This window comes from Salvelinus namaycush, chromosome 2 (genome assembly GCF_016432855.1).
Source record: "Salvelinus namaycush isolate Seneca chromosome 2, SaNama_1.0, whole genome shotgun sequence".
Classification (NCBI taxonomy): Eukaryota; Metazoa; Chordata; class Actinopteri; order Salmoniformes; family Salmonidae; genus Salvelinus; species Salvelinus namaycush.
In genome coordinates this window covers 64,818,228-64,841,665 of record NC_052308.1, presented here as the reverse complement: position 1 = coordinate 64,841,665, position 23,438 = coordinate 64,818,228, and the positions used below count along the sequence as shown (strand labels likewise).

The window sequence follows — 23,438 nt, the reverse complement described above, 5'->3', positions numbered from 1 at the left end:
TATGGAGTAAAAATGTGCTTAACAAATCACATAATAAGTTGTATGGACTCATTCTGTGTTCAACCACAAAGACCAGGGAGATTTGTCAATGACTCACAATGAAGGGCACCAATTGGTAGATGATAAAAGCAGATGCTGAATTTCCCTTTGAGCATGGTGAAGTTATTAATTAGGCTTTGGATGGTGTATCAATACACCCAGTCACTACAAAGATACATGCGTCCTTCCTAACTCAGTTGCCGTAGAGGAAGGAAACTGCTCAGGGATTTCATCATGAGGGCAATGGGGATTTTATATGAAAGAATTGAGGATGGATCAACAATATTGTAGTTACTCCACAATACTAACCTAAATGACAGAGTGAAAAGAAGGAAGCATGTACAGAATAAAAATATTCCAAAACATGCATCCTGTTTGAAATATAATGCAGATAAGTAATACTGCAAAAAATCCAACACAACACATCACACATCATGTTATGGGTATGCATTACTGAGCTCTCCAGTAAGGCCATTCTACTGCCAATGTTTGTCTATGGAGATTGCATGGCGGTGGGCTTGATTTTATACACCGAATCCACTCATTTGAAGGGGTGTGCATATACTTTTGTAAATATAGTGTACATCTTATAGAATAATGTGAAACAATAAAGCTCTTTGCCAATGTACATTTCTCTAGTAAGAACATAGCACTTTAAATTAATGACATTACAGCAATCATACAAAGATTATTCTTTTTTTACCTTGACATAAACATTGAAAAAGTATATAGTATGTATAATACTGAATCACTTTGGTCACGTTTTATCAAACATCAATGTCCATGAAACATCTACACTACCGTTCAAAAGTTTGGGGTCACTTAGAAATGTCCTTGTTTTTGAAGGCCAGCATCCCGGAGTCGCCTCTTCACTGTTGACGTTGAGACTGGTGTTTTGTGGGTACTATTTAATGAAGCTGCCAGTTGAGGACTTCTGTTTCTCAAACTAGACACTCTAATGTACTTGTCCTCTTGCTCAGTTGTGCACCGGGGCCTCCCACTCCTCTTAATATTCTAGTTAGAGACAGTTTGCGCTGTTCTGTGAAGGGAGTAGTACACAGCGCTGTACGAGATCTTCAGTTTCTTGTCAATTTCTCACATGGAATAGCTTTAATTTCTCATAACAAGAATAGACTGACGAGTTTCAGAAGAAAGTTATTTGTTTCTGGCCATTTTGAGCCTGTAATCGAACTCACAAATGCTGATGCTCCAGATACTCAACTAGTCTAAAGAAGGCCCGTTTTAATGCTTCTTTAATTAGCACAACAGTTTTCAGCTGTTCTAACATAATTGCAAAAAGGTTTTCTAATGATCAATTCGCCTTTTAAAATGATAAACTTGGATTAGCTAACACAACGTGCCATTGGAACACAGGAGTGACGGTTGCTGATAATTCCATAAAAAATCTGTCGTTTCCAGCTACAATAGTCATTTACAACATTAACAATGTCTACACTGTATTTCTGATCAATTTGATGTTATTTTAATGGACAAAAAATGTGCTTTTCTTTCAAAACAAGAACATTTCTAAGTGACCCCAAACTTTTGAACGGTAGTGTATTTTAAAAAATGTATTTCAGACTTAATCACATATTGAGTGATATGCGTGGTTCTGTGGTCAGGACAGACTATATTAATTAATCTAACAATTATTCTCTGAGGTTTTTTTGCTTGGACCTCTACTCCTTTCTCTAACCTGCTACGTCAATTATCTTAACCTGCTGCGTAAGTTCTCCTAACCTGCTATGAAAAAGTCCCTTCCATGTGGAAGTGGCGTGAAAAGAGTTTCTCTACTCCATTAGCCTGCTTCTGACTCTGACACATCCTGTTCTTCTTTTGGTCCCTCCCCTACCGCCTCACTAGTGGGGAAGCCATTGTTTTTTGTTTGACTGTCGTCAAGGAGAGGATTTGACTCCACTGCTCCACTCTCAGGCTGTAGCTCTTGGTCACACTGTTCCCCTTCTTTCACATCTTCCTGTGCATTATCAACAGGCCTTTTTCTCTTGAAACATCCCAGCTGAGTAGAAAGGAAAAACAGTGTGAAGAATATGAATCAAAGTGTTGGTCCTTACAATGCAGAAGCAAAGGTTCTGTCGCATCATTGATACTCACCATATACATGGCCATTGTGATGATGATCAGGAGAAAGAGTCCTACTCCAACTCCTGTACCTATTATCAGCGCTGTATTTGGAGGAATGATGATCTCAGCCTGAACATCAATCTGGAGGAATACATTTGGAGATCATGAGTGACGATGGAACAAGCATTTTAAAATCAATTCTTATACAGTAAATCAGTTTAATTCCACAAACGGAATTACCTGTGTTTGGTGGAAGCTTGTAGAGTTATCCTAATGAGCAAAGAAATATATACAAAATTGATGCTTTTGTGAATCTTTGCTCAAGAAATATTTGTATCTTTGTTGAAGAAAAGTTTTTGACAGGAAACTTACCCCTGGGTCACTCGCTGTCTGGACATATCGTTTTTTGTCATAGCTGAGTTTGACAAAACTGATGAAGTTGACTGTTTCTCTATCCCCAGTGAATTTCTTTGGCAATGACAAGCTCTGTAGAGTGAGATATTGTTAGTCGAACAACATTAAATAAAATGGTGTGCCTTGCTTCAATTCTTTAAAAGCATTTTGTGGTAGTAGAAGAAGTGTTCTGATTTCAGATTTAAATAGCAGAGAAGTTAGACAAAAACGTAGAGCTTCGTCAAACTTGTTGGGAAAGTGGTCAAAACGGCAGATGTTTCAAAAAGTTCAGATGAAAAGTAGTTGATGTGGTTACTAGAACATCTGTCTGTCACGACTTCTGCCGAAGTCAGCCCCTCTCCTTGTTCGGGCGACGTTTGGCGATCGACGTCACCGGCTTTCTAGCCATCGCTGCTCCATTTTTCGTCTATCCATTTGTCTTGTCTTGTTTCCATACACATCTGGTTATCATTTCCCTAATTAAGCTACTTGTATTTAACCCTCTGTTTCCCATCATGTTTTGTGTGTAATTGTTTTCATGTTAGGTAGTGTTAGTTTACACGCTCTACTTTTATGTTCCGTTTTTTGAGCGTGTTTGTTTCATGTAGTGCTCTCGTTTTTGGAACTATAATAAAAGTGCGCCTGTTCATTGTATCTGCTCTCCTGCACTTGACTTCGCCTCCAATACACCATCCTGACACTGTCTGATTTCAGATTTGAATAGCAGAGACGTAGACCCATATATTATAATGTCTAAGTTGTGGTATAAAATGCTCGGAAAATGGTCAAAATGTCAGTTGTTTGTAACAGTTGATGCAGTCAATGCAGTCACTAACAAAGCTGCATCATTTGATAGGTAAAATATATTTCTGTTATGATTTTGGATTTGAAAAGCAGAGAAGTAGACCAAGATGTCACACCCTCTAAGTGTTTGTCTAAGTTGTTGGGAAAGTAGCTGATTTGTCAGTTAATAAGCCGGGCAAGTGACACGTGTTCATGTTCCTGGTCTTTTGCATGGGCTTCAAGTTTATATCATAAAATCAGATGCCTTTTATGATGTTTTTGCGATGAAGACTATTGCGGTATGATTTTGCGCATTGAAGACCATTGAAAAGCCTACAAAAGTTCAACAACTACTAGGCTACTTGCCACGTCTCTTGCATTGCGTTGTCAACAGTGGGAAGTTAACTTAATGAATGAAGTTGATGCGGTTATTAAGACATCTGTATCTCTTGATTTGTGTAATAATATCTTGGAATTCATGGGAGTCTAACAATGAAAGCTTTAAAATGTTGAAGAAATCCCATCGAAGTGGATGGAGGACAAAAACCTCAAGTTTAAAAAGTATAATGTATATCAATAAGTTGTATGGAAGCACACTGGTCCTTACCACTCTGCACCTTTAAAAGTTTGAATGGCATTTCTAGCTTAAATGGTGTAGCGTGCTAAAGAACAATAAATGTGACAAAGATTTAAAGTGGGATGTTTGCTGTCTCAAAGTCTTATTAATTATTAGCATGTTGTTACTCTGTACCATTATTTGTTAAAGGTGTCTTAATACAGACCTTTGCATGTTGATCGAGGTCCTTGAAGGAAACATTTCCAGACAGCACAAATGTAACTGTCAAAAACTTCTCCAAAAGGAAACTGTCACACTCGATGGACTTGCAGTATTTTTCTGGAGAGCAGTACTGTAAACATAGCCAGAAGCAACATGTGTGTTTCAGTAACATGATTTACTATACTGAGTTGTAACCTGATTGGATCAGTTACCAACAATGTCAAGAGTGAGTGGCATTTTTGAATTCTCACCTCTGTTGTTGAATTGATGACCTTTCCACATTGAGTGTAGTTCTTCAAAGAAAAGAAAGGAAACTTGTATTAGGCTGTTTCCTATTGACAGAAATTGTGCCAGTAAAATGTCAGCACTTTTGTAGGAAATCTGAACAGTTTACCTGTAAGACAGATATTTCGTAGTCCTTCATTTCAAATCTGTGCTCAAGCTTAGTTGGGAAAGTGAAGGTGACTGTGATGGGTACAGGAGTAAAGCCTAAGTTCTGCACCTGTAAACAATGACACATTCAATCAACCAACCTAATGATAACATTTATATTGAGCTTTTATACAAAGGTATTTGTCACAGAACATGTAACAAAACATATACCTAAGCCCCCAAAAGAGCAAGCCTAGGGCAACAGAGACAGTGGAGGCGACTGAGTGGACGGCTCATAATATTGGCTGGAACGGAGCAAATGGAATGGCATCGAAAACATGGAAACCATGTGTTTGACATATTTGATACCATTCCACTGAATCCGCTTCAGCCATAGCCACAAGCCCGTCCTCCCCAATTAAGGTGCCACCAACCTCCAATGGACGGAGAATATGTTTATATGCACACTAATAATTCAATATTAAACTGATAATGTCATGTAAACACCTTTCTCTGATGATCTTACTAGGCGTAAGGTCATGAGCAAATTAAGCATGAGCAAGGTCATGAGCAACAAAAAAAATGAGCATACAAACTTTATACACTGAGTGTACAAAACATTAAGGACACCTGCTCTTTCCATGATATAGACTGACCAGGTGAATCCAGGTGAAAGCTATGATCCCTCATTGATGTCACTTGTTAAATCAACTTCCATCAGTGTAGATGAAGGGGAGTGGACAGGTTAAAGAAGGATTTTTAAGCCTTGAGACAATTGAGACATGGATTGTGTGTGTGCCATTCAGAGAGTGAATGGGCAAGACCAAATATTAAAGTGCCTTTGAATGGGGTATAGTAGTAGGTGTCAGGTACACCGGTTTGTGTCAAGAACTGCCACACTGCTGGGTTTTTCACACACTACAGGTTTCTGTGTGTATCAAAAATGGTCCACCACCCAAAGGACATCCAGCTAACTTGACACAACTGTGGGAAGCATCTGAGTAAACATGGGCCAGCATCCCTGTGGAATGCTTTCGACACCTTGTAGAGTCCATGCCATAACGAATTGAGGAAGGTGTCTTTCATATTTTGTACATGCAGAATCAAATGGGCTTCCCAAACATGATATGATCACTGTGATAGAACGTATTGTGATAGAAGCCCCATCGAGAAGCCTGATTTTCAGCTGTCCATGTAAAACGGATTGTAAGGGAAATTGTTATTTTTGCAATGCATTTAAACGTTTTCATCAAACTATTATATTAATCAGAGTATTCACACTAATCGGATTATTGAATGAATGTAAACGGCTTGAGTAACAGTAAAAGTATGTTTTGTTTTTAGAGTGTAAAGCATCAGAAAAAATGTCCCTCACATAGAGTGAATCACAATTTCAAGATCAGTCACAGCAATAGCAGCTGATTGTTTACCTCATATACATTCACCAGTCTTTTAGGTGATGTGTCCTCCAGAGTAAAGTTAATGTAAGTGGTGGAGTCTTGGGGAAGGCTTCAACAACAACAAAAAGATACATAAGTCACCTTGATTTTATTCAATGAACTTGATGGAGTCATTCTCAAACAAAATGTTAAGTATAGGCTTGTAAAGACTTACGCTTTTGCTACCAGGTCAACTGCATATTGAACAGGGATGGTCCTGGTTAGGGAACTACTGGTTGAGTTTCCATTGTCGCTGTAAATAAAGCAAAGGCAAATGCATTTTTTTGTGTACATAAATGGAATGCTATGAAGTCCTTCAGCTAATTGAGTAGAAAGTATTGGGGTTGTATTAAACTAGTTCTTAGTTTTAAGCAATGTATGTTCAATGCTTCGACAACATGGGGAAATGGAGGGTGTTTCCTGGGCTGATTCTAATCTCTCTTCTAGCTACTGCTCTAACATGTTCACATTGTGGAAGCAGATTTCTACCTCAGTCCGATGACGGTCATTTCCATTGTGTCGTTCCAGTCGTATGCATTCAAAATATGGAATTTACTGGTGAACACGGCCTGGAAAAGAAGATGGCATAGTTGAGAAGAAAAAATAAAGACGATTTTGAAATGAGATCATAAAAACTGTGGAAGTGGAAACAAAGTACAAGGTATGCCTTCAGAAAGTATTCAGACCTCTTGACTTATTCCACATTTTGTTACAGCCTGAATTCAAAATGGATTAAGTATAATTTTTTACACACAAGGCAATTATCACTCAAAGATCAAAGCTGTTTTAATGAGATTGAGTTACTGAAATGTCACATTTTTTTTTAGCTCTGAGTCTTTTACATTTTAAAGGTTTACCAGTTTATTCACAGTTGAGCATTATTTACTGGTATATCTAAGTAATCACTCACTGTAGTTTTACTACGGTAGACAGGGAGGCTGACACTGCATGTAGTTCTGTCAATTTCATCTTCCAGACCGCCACAGCTGAACACAGTTCTCCTTGTGGACTATGGAATACAGACAATATGTCAAGTGTGTAAATAATTCCGGTTTGTACATCTGAGTCACTGACGTAGTGTAAAATAAACAAACAGTTTAAGGAATTAATACATTCAAAACTTAATATGTTGCTAAATTTTGTGAATAATTAGCACATGTAGGGAACATTTAAATGTTTGGCGGAAAACTGATGTTTAAATCAATGTTCCTCTATCCTGGTTCTGCAGACTCACAAGATGTGCAAGGAAAGCTTTTGTTCCAGCCCAGGAGGAACACCACTGATTAAACTAATCATCTAACCCTTGATTGGCTGAACATGGTTTGGGTCTCCAGGATTTAATAACACTGGTTTAGATGAGAGCAAGAAGAAAACATCAGAGTGAATTACACAATAGATGGAGGGGTGTCGGTATTACCTTCAGAAGATGCATCATGGAGAATGAGAGGCCAGGAGGGTAGAGGAGGGTTAGACTGGTGTTGTAGGAGTCATCCCCGTGATTGGACAGTCTTATAGTCACGTTGAAGTAACTCTGGTCCACCACTAATAAAGTCGATGTGCTGATAAGAGAGACAAGACCGTACAGTCAGAAAACATACTTGAGCAGTCAGTAATTATTATAGCTAAAAACAAGTTACTTTATGTGGCGTCTGTTTATCAGACACTTACATGAAGTTGAGGTCCACCTCAAGCTCTGCCAAACAGGTTTCATTTTCTTTGCAGTTCTTTTCAAAGGGCACCTGTGATGAATTCAAGACAACTGTGAATGTGTTTAGATGACCTGTTTTCACAGGTCTTTGGCTAAATTACAATACTCAGTCCACAGTAATTGCTAGTACTGTTGATCATTGTAAGTGAACAGGTTTTAGTCAGACCCAGAATGTTTCCTCGTACCTCGACCACAGCCTTTGTAGGACTGTCAGTATTCAGAATGGCAGTACGACCCTCTTGTTGGCTTTCAGATTGAGAAAAATTAAGTTGGATGATTATGGGCGATAATGTGTCAATCACGCATTGCTGGAAGAAAAGAAAATGTGGCATTCATTTCCCTATCCATAGTCCTGAAAAACCCTCATTCTTCTCATCACTGAATAAGATCAACACACAATAACAATCCAATAATAATTCAACAACCTAACAACTTAATGTTATTCATTAAATCCCCTCTTTACGAGAGACATTATGGTTGTTGTATTGTTGCATAGCTACAGGTTCGCATTGATCATACTGTCATGTAGACTGAGTGGTTGAAGCAGGTCCGCTTCTTTCTCAGCTCCACAGTAGAGAGAAGACTTCTGGCCCCTTTGTTCGTGTCACTGTAAAAGGCTCGGCTCCTCTGTCTCACTGGATCCACATCCAGCGAGTAGGAGACGTTCATCCCTGCACTCAGCGCCTCTGGAAAAGTACACAAGAGTCGTAAATGGCTTCCCTATCAGGGAGAGAAGTTCTGAACCTCATGGTTGCCTGCTGATGAACACCATTAAAGTAGAAAGCAGAGATGGAGTCAAGACCTTAACTCTTGTGACCCAGATCCAGACCAAGGTCCAACCTTTCAAAACACTTGGACTTCATCTGGGTCTTCACCACAGGTCGGTGGCACCTTAATTAGGGAGGACGGGCTTGTGGTAATGGCTGGAGCGGAATAAGTGGAATGGTAACAAACATGGTTTCTATGTGTTTGATGCCATTCCATTTGCTCTGTTCCAGGCATTATTATGAGCCGTCCTTCCCTCAGCAGCCTCCACTGGTCTTCAGAGACCAAGACCCACGTATTGGGGTCAGTAATTTAGCTATGCACCGAGGCTCCGACCTAGACCACCAAGGCCACAATTATGTGGTCTCAGATCATGATTTCTGTTGGAAAGCACAAAGCCATCAGTGTTCCTAATGTTCTGAGAGTTCTTACCAGCTTTACTCTTTGTTGCCTCTGCCATGTTAAAGCAGGCTGTTAAAGTCACCACGGGGGAAATTATCTCTTTTGCCAGACAGTCAAAGTTATCAGTGCTGATCTCCGAGGGATGGAAGTGGAGATGAGCAGAGAGGCTGAGGACCGGTCTGGACCTGTGAGCGATTGAGATAAAGACAGTGATGTTAGCTTACATTGTACGATGTTGGGTAGCACCGCCAACACCTCATTGCGTTCAGCCCCCATTCAGTGCAGATCACACACTAGTGGGATATTTTTACTGTCCTTTTAAACCAGCTGTCTTTTCTTATCCTTTTTTGGACTCGTACCTCAAGACGACAACTGCGCCACGCGCTCCTACTACGATGTCAGTCAGTCCATCCTCACCCAGGTCCATCTTCCCATCAATCGTCTGGCCAAAGAACTGGAGCTTAGATCTCATCCTCGCAGCTGAGATGTGCTGCAGTAAGAAGACAAACATTTAATGAAAAGGCATTGATATTGATATCCCAGGAGGGATGTCTGTTTTCTTTGATCATGAAGAGCCTTTTTGAATGATTTCCATCTTCGTCTGTCTCACCTGGCTGAATTCAGGGCGGATTCCCTTTAGCTTTTCACCCAGGTAGATGTACACGGCCCCCCTGTGATCGTCCTCAAGTGGAGCGCCCACAGCTACATCCTTCAGCCCATCTCCATTCAGGTCTGTGAGAGAGGAGATGGAGGAGCCAAATCTACCCCGAGCCAGCACTGAAACATTCATCTCCATCCTCAGTTCCAGCTAATAAAGGAGAGATCACATGAAGATAAATCCATATTACATTGTCTTTTTGTGCAGTGTTATTGAAGAGGATGGATATTTATATACAAATTAATCAATATCAGCTTCCAGATCACTTTGTCCCTGATGAACATATTCAACCACAAATTGCAGCATTTGAACCTGTTGTTCAGAGATTCACAGTTAAGCCCACCTTATCAGTCAGTGTGTAGACATAGATTCTGCCCTCTCTAGGTGGTTGGTGAAACATTGGTGCACCCACCAAGAGGAAGTCTGTGTTGCCGTCTGAGTCTATGTCCACAGAACACAGCTCTGCCCCGAAGTAGGAGCCCATCTGAGAAAATCAAAACTTACATTCATACAAAAATAGTTTTGAAATGTTTTAAGAAGCACTCAGGTGTTGAATGGAACTCATAATTTAACATAAAAAGTGACTGTGTTCCTCTTTACTATGGGAGTAGCGATTCAACCTTTGACGTAACCCCAAAAGCTGGTTTCATGCTTTCTTGTATAACACGATTGATATACCACGTTGCTTACAGAAATAGCTAATGTTACCAACCTGTTCTCCAGACAATTTTTGTGCCACAGTCCAGTTGTTGTTAACCTTGTTGAAAAGTAGGATCCGTCCCATGTGTTCAGATCTTGGTGCTCCGGTAAAATATAGAAGGTTCTCGTTCTTCTTCCCAACAGCTACAGAGTATCCTGTAGGACAAATAAAGAACTGTAGGTACATTGTAACTACACTCCCTTCTCTGAAACATCTGAACTAATGGAGCTTTGAAAATAGTGTTTGTTCAAATTCACTTTTGAGCAATATATTTTTTGAGCTTAATGTTCCATTACCCATATAGGAATCTTTGTCCAAGGTGGAGTCCTGAATTTCCCTTTCCTCTGATCCCAGACCCTCAGTCTCAAAGAGGGACCCACGCCAGTTGTTTGATCCCACTGAGCCCAGAACCAAGGTGTCCTGTAGAGGAAATAAAACATTGGGTCATATTGTATGACATTTTTATTAATAAGCATTCATTACCTATATATTGTGTCTACAAAGTAGTTGCAATGGTGGTCATTACATTTTTAAATGAGTATTTAAGCATTTATAAGGATTTGTAGTACAATGTAGAAGCATTGTCGTAAACAATTTAAAACAATTTATACATATTACAAATGAACATTTAAGATGATAAAACATACTGGACATACTATCGTGTATCTCACCTTATTAACGTAGACAGCGCTGAACCCACTCTGAGACATCTCTTTCGTCAAGTTGCCAGCCAGAGCAGTCTTGGAACCTAGAACATACGAACACTGATATTACTAGCAATACATTAATACTTCTACTGTGAAATGTATTGAGTAAGGTGTTATCACCAGAAATAAATACCAGTATATTTCAGGAGGTGACCAGTATTTCCACTTCAGTTTTTTTTTACGAATAACAAATCTCCGTTGACAGCTACTTTGCTGAAAAATAAGTAAGTAGTACTAAGGGATTTCAACTGAATCTGGAGTTGTACCTTCAATGTTGAAGATCTTTTTTTGAAAGTTGTCTAGGATTCCTTTTAGTCCGTTGTAGTCCTGGATGAGGAAAGTGTTGTTCTCTTTTGGCTCTGATGCCAGGGTCTTGAGTTTCGTCAAATTAACATTCTTGACCTGCCAAGAAATATATCACTTGAGGACAGGAATTATAGTGATGTCTAATTTCCTTTTCAATATGCATGATATTTAAACATTCACATCGTAACTGGGAAGTTGGACTGGACCCTTGAGACTAGTGATAACAATAATAATAATAATAATAACAACTGTATTTGTATAGCGCTTTTTAATACAAGTAACAAAGTGCTTCACATCATTCAAAAAAAGAAAAGTAACAGGAGGAAGGAGATTTTTTTTTAAATTCAACCTGGACCTTGGAATGGCCAACAGTGCCCTGTCAGAGGATCTCAGGCTGCATCCTGGCTCATAGGGAGATAAAATATCTAAGAAATGGAATGGGGCTTAACCAAGCCTTAAAGATGGAATACTTAGTTCTCCTTCCACCAAAGGCAAACACAAAGCCTAGAATCAAGACTAGGCAATGACAGCTCTCTTGTGCCTGCACAAATGATGTCACGGAACACACCTGACTAACCAGAAACACCTGTCAATCCAATCCCAATACTTTGGCATCCTAAAATATGGGAACTACAGTATGTATAGAAAGTGTTGTCGTTTCTAAATGGTACAACCAATATTTACACAAATACCCTCAAATAAAAGTAGATCATCTATACTTTAACCTCATGGTAACTGTTTCATTTCAAATCCAAACTTTTGGAGTATAGAGCCAAAATAAAAGAAATGCTTCACTATCCCAATAATTACGGAAGGCGCTGTATTTCTTAGATGATATCGTAAAGGCGGGTCTGGACAACCTTCACATGCAGCTCGAGGTCAGGTGGGGGCCAAATAAAATAACCTCCGATTTCTTATCGTTGAGCTGAATAAATTGTCAAACATTTGATGTCAACAAGACACTTGTGAATGGTAGCTACACTAGGTTGGTCACTGGGTCTGATTGGTAAACAAAGCTGTGTGTCATCTGCATAGCAGTGAAACTGAATGTTATGATTGCGGATGATGTCACCAAGGGGAAGCATGTACAAGGGGTGAAAAATGGGGCCCAGAATTGATCCCTGAGGGACACCATAGTGAATAGGTGTTGGGGATGATACTGAACCACCCATGCTCACACCCATGCTCACTGAAAAACTCTACATAACTGTGAGTCACAGTAATCTCCTCTTATGCACTCTGGACATGAGTTAGTAGTACCCAACTCGCTAATGAACACTTATCATCAAAACAGTATGTTGTTTTAAAACTCACCTCATTGTGATTGATCAATTTGAAGAAAGAAGTTCAACAACAGGTGTTGAAACTGAATGGAAAACATTTTGTTTTCTAACACAACGAAATGGACAGCGCTTTCTAAGGTGATGATTAATTCAAAATACTAGAGCTTTTGCATACCCCCCCCCCCCCAAAAAAAGGCTGAATGAAAATAATGACTGTGCCTACTGCATATTACACACGGCAGAAAATATTTTTTTTAAATACTGATTTAAGATATCTTGGTACATAATTGGTCTAAAATAAAAATCTGAGTTAGCCTACAATTATAGTGAATTATTATTTGATTTTGAATAGCCTAGTAATAGGGAATTTTGTATATTTTCAAAAGGCTGACACATTACCTTTAGCTACAGAATAGCTCACAGTGCGTGCAGAGAGGGGCTGTCAACAGTTTAATGAAATGTGTTTTGTTGTGAAAACATACTATCGATGTTCCCGACCGAAGTAGCCTGACCAATGCGAGGGGAAAATGTAACAGCCGGGAAAGTGGCCTCCATTCACTATTCGAGTGCATTAGGATGATTCAAGTGCATATTTTTTTTCATGCCCCTGTTCCTGCCCATTTGACAATGGGCCATTCTAAATCAAAACTAATTTGTCTTATCCGTAAAGAAAATCTGTAATTGATGGAGCGAAAATATGATCACTTGATGAGAGAACAGTGTGTGCAGCCTGAGACAAGGAACAGAGCGAAAGTTTGTTGACTTTCTCGAATCATCAATAGCCTATAGTCACATCATGTAACCCATATATCTTTTGATTTCTAAGGCATTCCAAGGTTTGTATCATTCACAACTAAAGTTACCAAATAACTATACATCTAGTTTATAGGACATGTTTCAAATGATCACTTTTAAGCTCAATATGTGTACTCTCACTCTGGAATGAGAAAAATATCCTTTCTATTTAATTTGCTAAATTGAATTATATTCTACTTTCTATAAAATCGTATAATATAAAATAATGGCAAGGGACATAAACATATCTTGTCTGCTAAATCAGGGTAGAGAAGTAGTTTGCTCTTGCCTCTTTAACCACAACATTGTAATTTTTCATCAGATCCTTCATTATCTCATAGAATACTTGACGTTAGCAGGCTTTCCTTTTACTTTCAGCATTTATAAAAATATGTATATACTGTATATACTTTTTAAGGCACGTGTGTGGTCATTTAACCAAGGTGAGACTCTGGCAGACAGTTTATTCTTGGTTTTAACTGGTGCCACTGAGTCTAAAATAGCTTGACATACAGTATGTAATTGAACCTGTTCAGCAAATCATCAGTGTGATGACACAGAACAGGATCATTTACCAAAAGCATTGGTAAATTTACTAGCAGTTGTGGAGGTATTGATGGGAGTGGGAACAGACACATTTTTAGATGGGGGAGAAAGCATTTTAAAACCAATACTGAGATGGTCAGAGACACACATCAATAGTTTCCAAGTTATCAATATTCAGACCATAGGACAGCAGGAGATCAAGAGTATGGCCTTTGATGAGTGTAGGCCCTGTGGCATGTAGCACAAAGGATTCTAACAGGTGAAATATGCACTATGCGGAAATCGCTCTGCCATTTCTAATAGTTCGCTTAATTTCAGTTTGTGACAAAACGCGCAAGTAAAGTGTAGAGAATCATTGTACCATCCAAACCGCTGTGAAATATATTTTCCATTACCAAATATATTGTATTTTCAGCTGTTTGAAGCTGGTGTACAAAACTGAAAGTAAAAGACACTAAATCGAAACATAAAAACGGGGAGCATAAAAATAGCGCACATAGAACAGATCAACCAGATCTACCGCTTCTTAGACTTGCTTTCAATGACAATGACAGATCTATAACACACATTTCTATGGGAAATTGATCGGGTCGCCCAAAAAGGTACATACATTGCAGCTTTAAAAAACTCCCCAGCTTGTGTATTATTTGGGGAAAACACATGAATGTAAGCAGCATACATTGAAATCATACATTAAAAGCACTAACACTGGTATACACTGGTGATCAACTAGTCGAAACGGCCATATGCCAATATATTTGCATCTCTGTGAACTTTAAGTGAAATTATTTGAAAATGTACCTCAATCTAGGGATGGAAGGTAAATCGAGAATTGACGGTAAATTGATCAGATAAAAACACTGCTGCTTTAGCATTAGCTAACTAGCATGAGGATGAACAAGGCAGTTTAATAAAATAATAGCTGTATTTCAATCTTCTTCATTCACCGTAGATTGTTGTGGGATAAGTAGGACTACAGCGACACCTTCCATCCCTGGATTGAGATACATTTTCAAACCATTTCACTTGAAGTTAACAGAGATGCAAATACATTGGCCTTTGGTTGTTTCAACTAGGAGGAGAGCATGCCTTCTAGTCAAAATGTATTGGCTAGTGATCAACCAGCTGTAGTTATGGGAATGAAACAGTTTCAAATTAATTTAGTCATACAATTGTGTGGTGTTGTGTTGGGGGGATACAGACTCTCCCCTTTTAAGGACTTACCCCAATAACGAAGCGGATGATGTTTTTGTCATCACTTCTTTTGATAGAGTTAAACCTTTTATCAGTATCACTGGGATCTCCATCTGTTATTACGACCAGTACTTTAGTTGCATCTGCGGTGGCGCCGGCGGCTTGGTTTTCATAAATGTTTTTCCTGAATTAGATGTATACAAACAACAGATCAAGCTATCTTTCTTACACCACAATCCACTTTCATCAAGTAAAACTGATTAATATTGATCAACTGTGACCTACAAAAGAAAGTCTATCGCCTGATGTGTGTTGGTTAGATCAGCCATGTGCTCTTCTTTCCAAAGATTAGTCAAGGCTCTCCCCTCTTGGTAGTCATTGAAGTTGAAAACTGTCCTGGCTATCTTTGAGAACTGAACCGCTGCGAACTGTGGTTTAAAAAAAGAGGAAAAGATGACTAATATTGATTTCATTCCATACTTTCCATGCAGCGACATGGGTATTGCACATACACTCTTAGAATTAGTGGTGACTCGAGGAACCCTGAAGATCATCAAGGAACCCCTGAGGTTCTACAAGGAACCATTGCTAGTCAATGGTTCATATTTGCACCTTCGGTTTGTTGAGGGGTTCTTGGAGGAACCTTTAACGGTTCAATGAGGTATCGGGTTCGTGGAGGAACCCTGGAGTGGAGGTGTGGCTTAGTATGGGTGTGGCTTTAAGATACTGTATATATTTTTTAGGCCACCCATTAGAGTAAATTTCACTCCTGTTTATCTGTTCTGCTGTATTATCATCACTTGTGAAGGTGAAACCCAAATATTTTTGTAGCATCAATGAGGCTTACAGAGCCTATGCTCTTCCAAAGTGGGAAGAGTTGCCACTTCATTACTATATGTAAACAGAATAGATAATATTATTAACATTATATGGAAATATATAATATGTATAATTATTCAAGACTTTAGGTTTGCAGTGTGAAACTTAACATGATGAACAGGAATGACATTTACGCTAACGGGTGGCCAAAAAGTGCCTGTCTGAAAGCCACACCTCCAATCTGATAGGTTGCCACCACTAAAATATATTATTAAAAAGGTTCAAAATGTAACTCCTCCCATCACAAAAAGGTTCCGGTTTGAAACTTTACACAGGGGTTCCTCGAAGACCCTTTTCAGAGGGGTTCCTCAAGGAACCTGTTTGAACTGGAAAGGTTCTGCCGGTGTGGCAACCCAAAAGCTTCTTCTAGGCACCTTTACTTCTAAGAGTGTAGATAAACAGATGTATGTTCAGCAACCTCACAAGCATGATTCAAGTTATGAAATTTAAAGGGAAGAATACCTTGATTGAGGAGTTTTTTAGGGTTGTCATGATAGTGTTTATGAAACCTTTGTTCTCATTAAATTCATTCTTTGTCATGCTTCCTGATCCGTCAAAGAGGAAAACGAGGTCCACTATTTTCTTAGTACATTCTGGAAGAGAAAGTGAATTACATAAATGTATATGATGGATAACACTCACAACATTCTTTACATATTCAGGAATCCAGATCTTATCATTCACAATTAATATTTTGTGACCTAATCCTAATGTAATTTAGCATGACATGAATAAACAGTCAATGTATACCTAAAACTTTTGGGTTATGTTATTATTATCGACAATTGTCTTCAAGTTTCGCCGTTATACCTTGGAAGGCAGGTGTGAAGTTCGAGGTGATCTGGAGCTGGCTGTTGAACTGATAACAGATACTGTTCAGATAGGAGTTCCCATAACACTCGTGTGCCAGGCCAGGGCTGCAGGCCTGAATGAGGAGAATACGTCATTGTAAATGTGATAAAATAATGGATTGTCTGGTGGACCGCAGATATCTTCAAAAGAGAGAGTTACAGGAATTTGCCATGATAATTTTTAGATTGCTGAGCTATTGTTTTATGGCTCAAGTGAAACAAGTCATTCAGGTTTAAACAGGCAGCCCAATTCTGATATTTTTTGCCACTAATTGGTGGAGCTGATCTGATTGGTCAAAAGACCAATTAGTGAAGACAAATTCAGAAATGGGCTGCCTATGTAAATGCTGCCAAACATATGTATTACATATGTACAGTACACTCACATGGAGTATTTGAAAACAAGAACATGATCAAATTAACTGTTTGGTGGTTATCTTACAGTGAACGTTGGAGGAGAAGTAGATTGTCCAGCCATAGACAGTCCAATGTACTTGATTGTGTCAGGTCCTGTTGGAAGGCAAAAGGCAAACTTGCAGAATCAACTACTGTTTCTCATTTTCAAGATCTTGTTGACATTTCAGCAATATTGTAATACTCTGACAAATATTGATTAGCCATGGTTACCGTGATAGGTGTTACATGTTCTAATAATTCGTATAATTATTCATTTTGTTAAGGTAACTGTCACGTTCCTGACCTGTTTTCTCTTGTTTTTGTATGTGTTTAGTTGGTCAGGGCGTGAGTTGGGGTGGGCATTCGATGTTATGTGTTTCTATGTTTAGGTTCATTGTCATTTAGCCTGATATGGTTCTCAATCAGGGACAGGTGTTTTACGTTTCCTCTGATTGAGAACCATATTAAGGTAGGTTGTTCACACTGTTTGTAGGTGGGTGGTTGTCTTCCGTGTCTGTGTCTGTGCACCACACGGGACTGTTTCGTTTGTTCGTTTGTTCGTTCGTTTGTGTAGTCTAGTCTAGTCTGTACCTGTTCGTTTGTTCAGGTCTGTTGACTTCGTTTATTATTTTGTAAATTCTCAAGTGTGTTTAGTTTTCGTCTTGTTTAATAAATATCATGTTGTATAACAACGCTGCGCTTTGGTCCAATCCATACTCCTCCTCTTCGGAAGAAGAGGAGGAGGACGACCGTTACAGTAACCACCTTTCTAAATTGCAGTCCAGTAAGTACAGTATAGTGTATCATCAACTTCCATCTCTACCTTGAGGAGTGTAAAAGTCTTTACAGCTTGTTCTGTCTTGAGCACATCTACAGATTCCACCAGATCCGTTCTTCTGATATGGAGCACTGACCATTACCCTGTGGGTGAAAGGTTAGTTTGGTCGATTTAGATGAGCCTGTATCCACTTCTTATATATATGACAAACTTTAGAACAAGAATGGTTTCTGACAATGTGGTAAATGACTTTTGTACATCTGTTTTCTTTTGGTTACTAAGGTGAGAATAGCAGCTGCATGGTGAAGGAGGGAAGCAGGATGTTGTCAGAGGTGTGATATGACGAAACACAAGTCAGAATTTCCATTCCATCAACGTATGCATAACCAATTCACCGATGCACATTAGTCATGGGCATTGGATGCAGCTCACATCATTTAAGAAACAAAATCAGAATAGAATATGTTTTGGAACACTTCCACGTTAATGTGGATGCTACCATGATAACGGCTAATCCTCAATGAATCTTGAATAGTAATGAGTGATGAAGTCACAGAGGCATAAATATCATACCCCCTAAAACAATGCTAACCTGGTGAGAGTTAAGCATGTCTTGGGGTATGATATTTGTACGTGTAACTTTCTCATTTTTCAAGATTCATTGAGGAGTATCTGTTATCATGGTAGCATCCACATTAATGTGGAAGTGTGTAGAAACATATTCTATTCTTATTTACAATAAATGTGACTCTAAAATGACACAACACATTATTTACCATTCATTTCTATTGGGCATAAAATAATCTGAAACACAACCAAAACGAACAGCAAATGCATCCAACAAGTTTGTAGAGTCACAGCTTCATGTAATCGTTGCGTTCTAGGAATATGGGACCAGGTACTAACATTTGTACTACTTTAATACACATACAGTGCATTCGGAAAGTATTCAGACCCCTTGACTTTTTCGACATTTTGTTACGTTACAGCTCCCGAGTGGCGCAGCAGTCTAAGCCACTGCATCTCAGTGCTAGAGGCGTCACTACAGACGCCCTGGCTCAAATCCACTGTATCACAACCGGCCGTGATTGGGAGTTCCATAGGGCGGTGCACAATTGGCACAGTGTCGTCCAGGTTTGGCCGGTGTAGGCCGTCATTGTAAATAAGAATTTGTTCTTAACTAACTTGACTAGTTAAATAAAATAAAGGTTAAATATATATTTTTTAAAGCCTTATTCTAAAATGGATGAAATCATTTTTTTCCCCCCTCATCAATCTACACAAAATTCCCCATAATGACGAAGCAAAAACAGGTTATTAGAAATGTTTGCAAATGAATTAAAAATATAAAATGGAAAGATCAGATTTTACATATGTATTCAGACCCTTTACTCATTACTGTGATGAAGCACCTTTGGCAGCGATTACAGCCTTGAGTTCTCTTGGGTTTGACGCTACGAGCTTGGCACACCTATATTCGAGCTTTTCCCATTCTTCTTTGCAGATCCAATCAGGGGAGATTGGATGGGGAGCGTCGCTGGACAGCTATTTTCAGGTCTCTCCAGAGATGTTCGATCAAATTCAAGTCCGGGCTCTGGCTGGGTTACTCAAGGACATTCAGAGACTTGTCCCAAAGCCACTCCTGTGTTGTTTTGGCTGTGTGCTTAGGGTCGTTGTCCTGTTGGAAGGTGAACCTTCACCCTAGTCTGAGGTCCCGAGCACTCTGGAGCAGGTTTTCTTCAAGGATCTCTCTGTACTTTGCTCCGTTCATCTTCCCCTCGATTCTGAGTCTCCCGGTCCCTGCAGCTGAAAAACATCCCCATCGCATGATGCTGCTGCTGCCACCATGCTTTGCCGTAGGGATGGTGCCAGATTTCCTCCAGACGTGACGCTTGGCATTCAGGCCAAAGAGTTCAATTTTGGTTTCATCAGACCGGAGAATCTTGTTTCTCATGGTCTTGAGAGTCTTTAGGTGCCTTTTGGCAAACTCCACGGGCTGTCATGTGCCTTTTACTTAGGAGTGGCTTCAGTCTAGCCACTCTACTATAAAGGCCTGAATGGTGGAGTGCTGCAGAGATGGAACTCTAAAGCTCTGTCAGAGTGACCATTGGGTTCTTGGTCACCTCCCTGACCAAGGCCCTTCTCCCCTGATTGGTCAGTTTGGCCTGGCGGCCAGGTCTAGGAAGAGTCTTGGTGGTTCCAAACTTCTTCCATTTAAGAATGATGAAGGCCACTGTGTTCTTGGGGACCTTTAATGCTGCAGAATTTTTTGGTAACCTTCCCTAGATCTGTGCCTTGACACAATCCTGTCTCAGAGCTCTACGGACAATTCCTTCAACATCATGGCTTTGTTTTTGCTCTGATATACACTGTCAACTGTAGTACCTGATATAGACAAGTGTGTGCCTTTCCAAATCATGTCCAATCAATTGAATTTACCACAGGTAGTACGCAAGTATGAACACCATGGGACCACGCAGCCGTCATACCGCTCAGGAAGGAGACGCGTTCTGTCTCCTAGAGATGAATGTACTTTGGTGCGAAAAGTGCACATCAATCCCAGAACAACAGCAAAGGCCCTTGTTAAGATACTGGAGGAAACAGGTCCAAAAGTATATATATCCACAGTAAAACGAGTCCTATATAGACATAATCTGAAAGGCCGCTCAGCAAGGAAGAAGCCACTGCTCCAAAACCGCCATAAAAAAGCCAGACTATGGTTTGCAACTGCACATGGGGACAAAGACTGTACTTTTTGATGAAACAAAAATAGAACTCTTTGGCCATAATGAACATCGTTATGTTTGGAGGAAAGGTGATCCTAACTGACCTAAGACAGGGAGTTTGTACTAGGATTAAATGTCAGCAATTGTGAAAAACCGAGTTTAAATGTATTTGGCTAAGGTATATGTAAACTTCAGACTTCAACTGTATAGAGTGCATGTTTGCAGACACAGGTGCATTTTGTCATTTTTGTTTGCTCAGGTGTGTGATACTATTTTGCAGAAGAAGTTTGTAACATAATACTTAGCATTTTTCACTATGATGATAACAATAACACTTGCCCTTTGTCTTTGCCAGAAATGAATTGCAGGACTTTGTAACCAAAGAAATCCTTTTCCTCCCCCTTGTAGATTTTTGGGTTTGCTTCATCAATGTTGAAAGCCATTGAAGAGACAGCTGGCAAAGAAAAGAAAGAAGGGTACAATTGGATGACAGACACAACTATTTGGGTTAGATGCATAAAAATGATATTCGTAAATATTAGCTGTCTAGTAGGCCTAATCCACGATGTACAATAAAATACATAATTTAAACAGCATTTCACACAAATCGTAGATATTCGATCTTCCTTACAACACGGGAAATTGGCATCATTTCATATTTCATATTTTAGATTGTGGTCAGTGAAAACCAGTGCCGGCGCTATGTGGGCAAGATTTGGATACAGATTTGGATACAGATTTGGATACAGTTATTTATTGATATGAATATTACTACACCAGAGCTACATGCTCTAGCCAGTAAAACTTCCCACCAGTTCCTTGCCAACCCTCTAGCTTATTTTATGCTCAGGAAGCAAGAGCAAGCTGCTTCTCCATATTAGTTAAAAAAATTGCTCAAAATAAGTGGCCAAACTATATTGCTATTCCTGGGACTTGCGTTGAGCTAGGATACTCGTACAAGAGCTATTATCAATAGACAGAGGAGAGGGGAAGAGAGAGAGGCCAGTGGAGCTGATGCCAGCGGAGAAGTGTGAATTGTGAAAGATGGGAACAGTGAAGACAGAGATGTGTTACAAATTCGGGTAATTCATATATTAATCAATCATTCGTAGGCCAATGCTGTCATACCCCCTGACCTGTGCTATGCAAGACCGGGTCATAGAATATCCACCAGAGACAGATTTAAAAATCATAAACGCTTCATAATAAAGGTATACTATCGCATACTCTCTCCCCCTTCAAACTTTCCTTGTCAATTAATTTGGTAGGCTACATTGTTTTAGCATTATCCAAGGCCTAGGTTTTTATTAGCCAACGTTTATAGGAAAGGAGAAGTGTGATTTGCTCGTGTGTTTGAAATGTGCTGGTGGCTTTAAATGCTGGGTCCTTTTGACGGGTATGCTTGTGAGTTTGCTTATTCTCTCTATGTCCTTTCAGAACGTTTCCTAAAGTAAATTCAATAATTTCTGTTGTGCATTATGATGAGACTGTCGTGTTATCAATTTGGCCGAGTGCTTGGCCTCTGGCCATGGTCCTGATGTTGTCACTCCCACCGCGGAGACGCATTGTAACATTGCACTGTAACATTGTAAATAACTTCTTTATGACTTTTTCACCATGACAAATGTGTGATAAATGGCCAATAGTTCATTGACTGTCTCAAAACCATGAATCGACAATAAAGTTGTATCTAGGTTTAAAAGGTTCCAACCAACTACTGCCTCAAATTGAAAAAAGGGGAAGTCGGTTACCGTTATTGACGTGAAACCACGAGTACAGATACTGTATGACTAGTTCTGTTTTCTAAAAAGCCCCCAAAATAATGACAACGGAGCATCTAACAAGTAAATAACATTTAGAGCATTAGATTTAGATTTTATTGGGATCCCCATTAGCCGATGGAAATGGCAACATTAGGCACCTTTCTTTTTCATAAATGATCCTTGTGCAAGTTAAGCATCCGTTTTGAAAACATATCCTCCTCTACAATACTTCAACTTTGTCTATTGATTGCAATGGTGTGAACAGTTCAACATGTTTAGATTTAGATTTAGTCAGGCATAGCAAAACTAAAACTAAACTGTAATATAAAATATATAGTAATGAAAGTAATTAACTTTTTTTTTAACGAGTTGATCTGATGTTTTGTCCAACCCCTTTAATATGTAATTGAATTTTAAGCTGAGGGAAATCCTGTGAGTCGGCGCTTACCCATGGCTGCCATCCAGGTGAGCAGGGAGAGGGGTCCCTGCCTGGACATCTTCTCCTTCACTTTGTTCACTAGCATGCAGTGAGGAAAATATTGCAACACTCAACCTTTGCAAATGAAACTTGTCTTCCTGCACTTTGTTTCCTGTGTGCCTCTTCTTATAAGAGGCGTCTCCACCCCCAAAGTAGCTGCGGTGGATCACTATCATTTGGGTGAGAAAGTGGATGAACATGTTTTTTGCAATTTCCTATTTTGGATGATTGGTATTGGTACATTGCCCTGTCCCCTTCTTTTATACTTCCTCAGTGAGAACATCTTATAAGTATCAAATGTGAGAATCCTGTCAAGAAAACCGGTATCGAATACATACTACAGAGGCAACAACAAACATATGAGAAAGCTTATTTGGCAATTCAGTTGAGTTTCATTTAATTTCACATACTGTATGATTATAGTTTGAGTTTTATTGATTGTGTTTGAAATCACATAGGCCTAGTAGCAGAGCCAGAAAGGTTACTTTGTCAAACCTCAGACACTCTTGGATACCAGTTTGATTGAGATTCTCCTTGCTTCAATGTTACATAATAATTTGAATCAAATTTTGTCCCAATTGCCACATTGTACATTTGCTCTAATAAAATAAATAGTT

At 39.3% G+C, this 23,438-nt stretch overlaps 1 protein-coding gene across 1 annotated transcript; it reads right to left on the bottom strand.

Annotated features, from left to right (window-relative positions):
• Positions 1-1,526: 1,526 nt before the first annotated feature.
• Positions 1,527-22,897, bottom strand: LOC120027434 (integrin alpha-X-like). Its single transcript, XM_038972371.1, has 29 exons — positions 22,792-22,897; positions 17,123-17,190; positions 16,640-16,754; positions 16,292-16,422; positions 15,236-15,378; positions 14,981-15,134; positions 11,093-11,228; positions 10,791-10,867; positions 10,416-10,539; positions 10,132-10,274; positions 9,763-9,903; positions 9,372-9,569; positions 9,121-9,251; positions 8,792-8,946; positions 8,114-8,280; positions 7,780-7,902; positions 7,555-7,625; positions 7,304-7,445; positions 6,797-6,895; positions 6,376-6,455; positions 6,062-6,139; positions 5,878-5,956; positions 4,470-4,577; positions 4,327-4,368; positions 4,080-4,205; positions 2,494-2,607; positions 2,362-2,391; positions 2,152-2,262; positions 1,527-2,056 (listed from the first exon to the last, which is right to left on the bottom strand). Exons 1-29 carry the CDS (start codon positions 22,865-22,867, stop codon positions 1,838-1,840), a joined length of 3,381 nt encoding a protein of 1,126 aa, XP_038828299.1. The 5' UTR covers positions 22,868-22,897; the 3' UTR covers positions 1,527-1,837.
• Between the last annotated feature and the right edge of the window lie 541 nt (positions 22,898-23,438).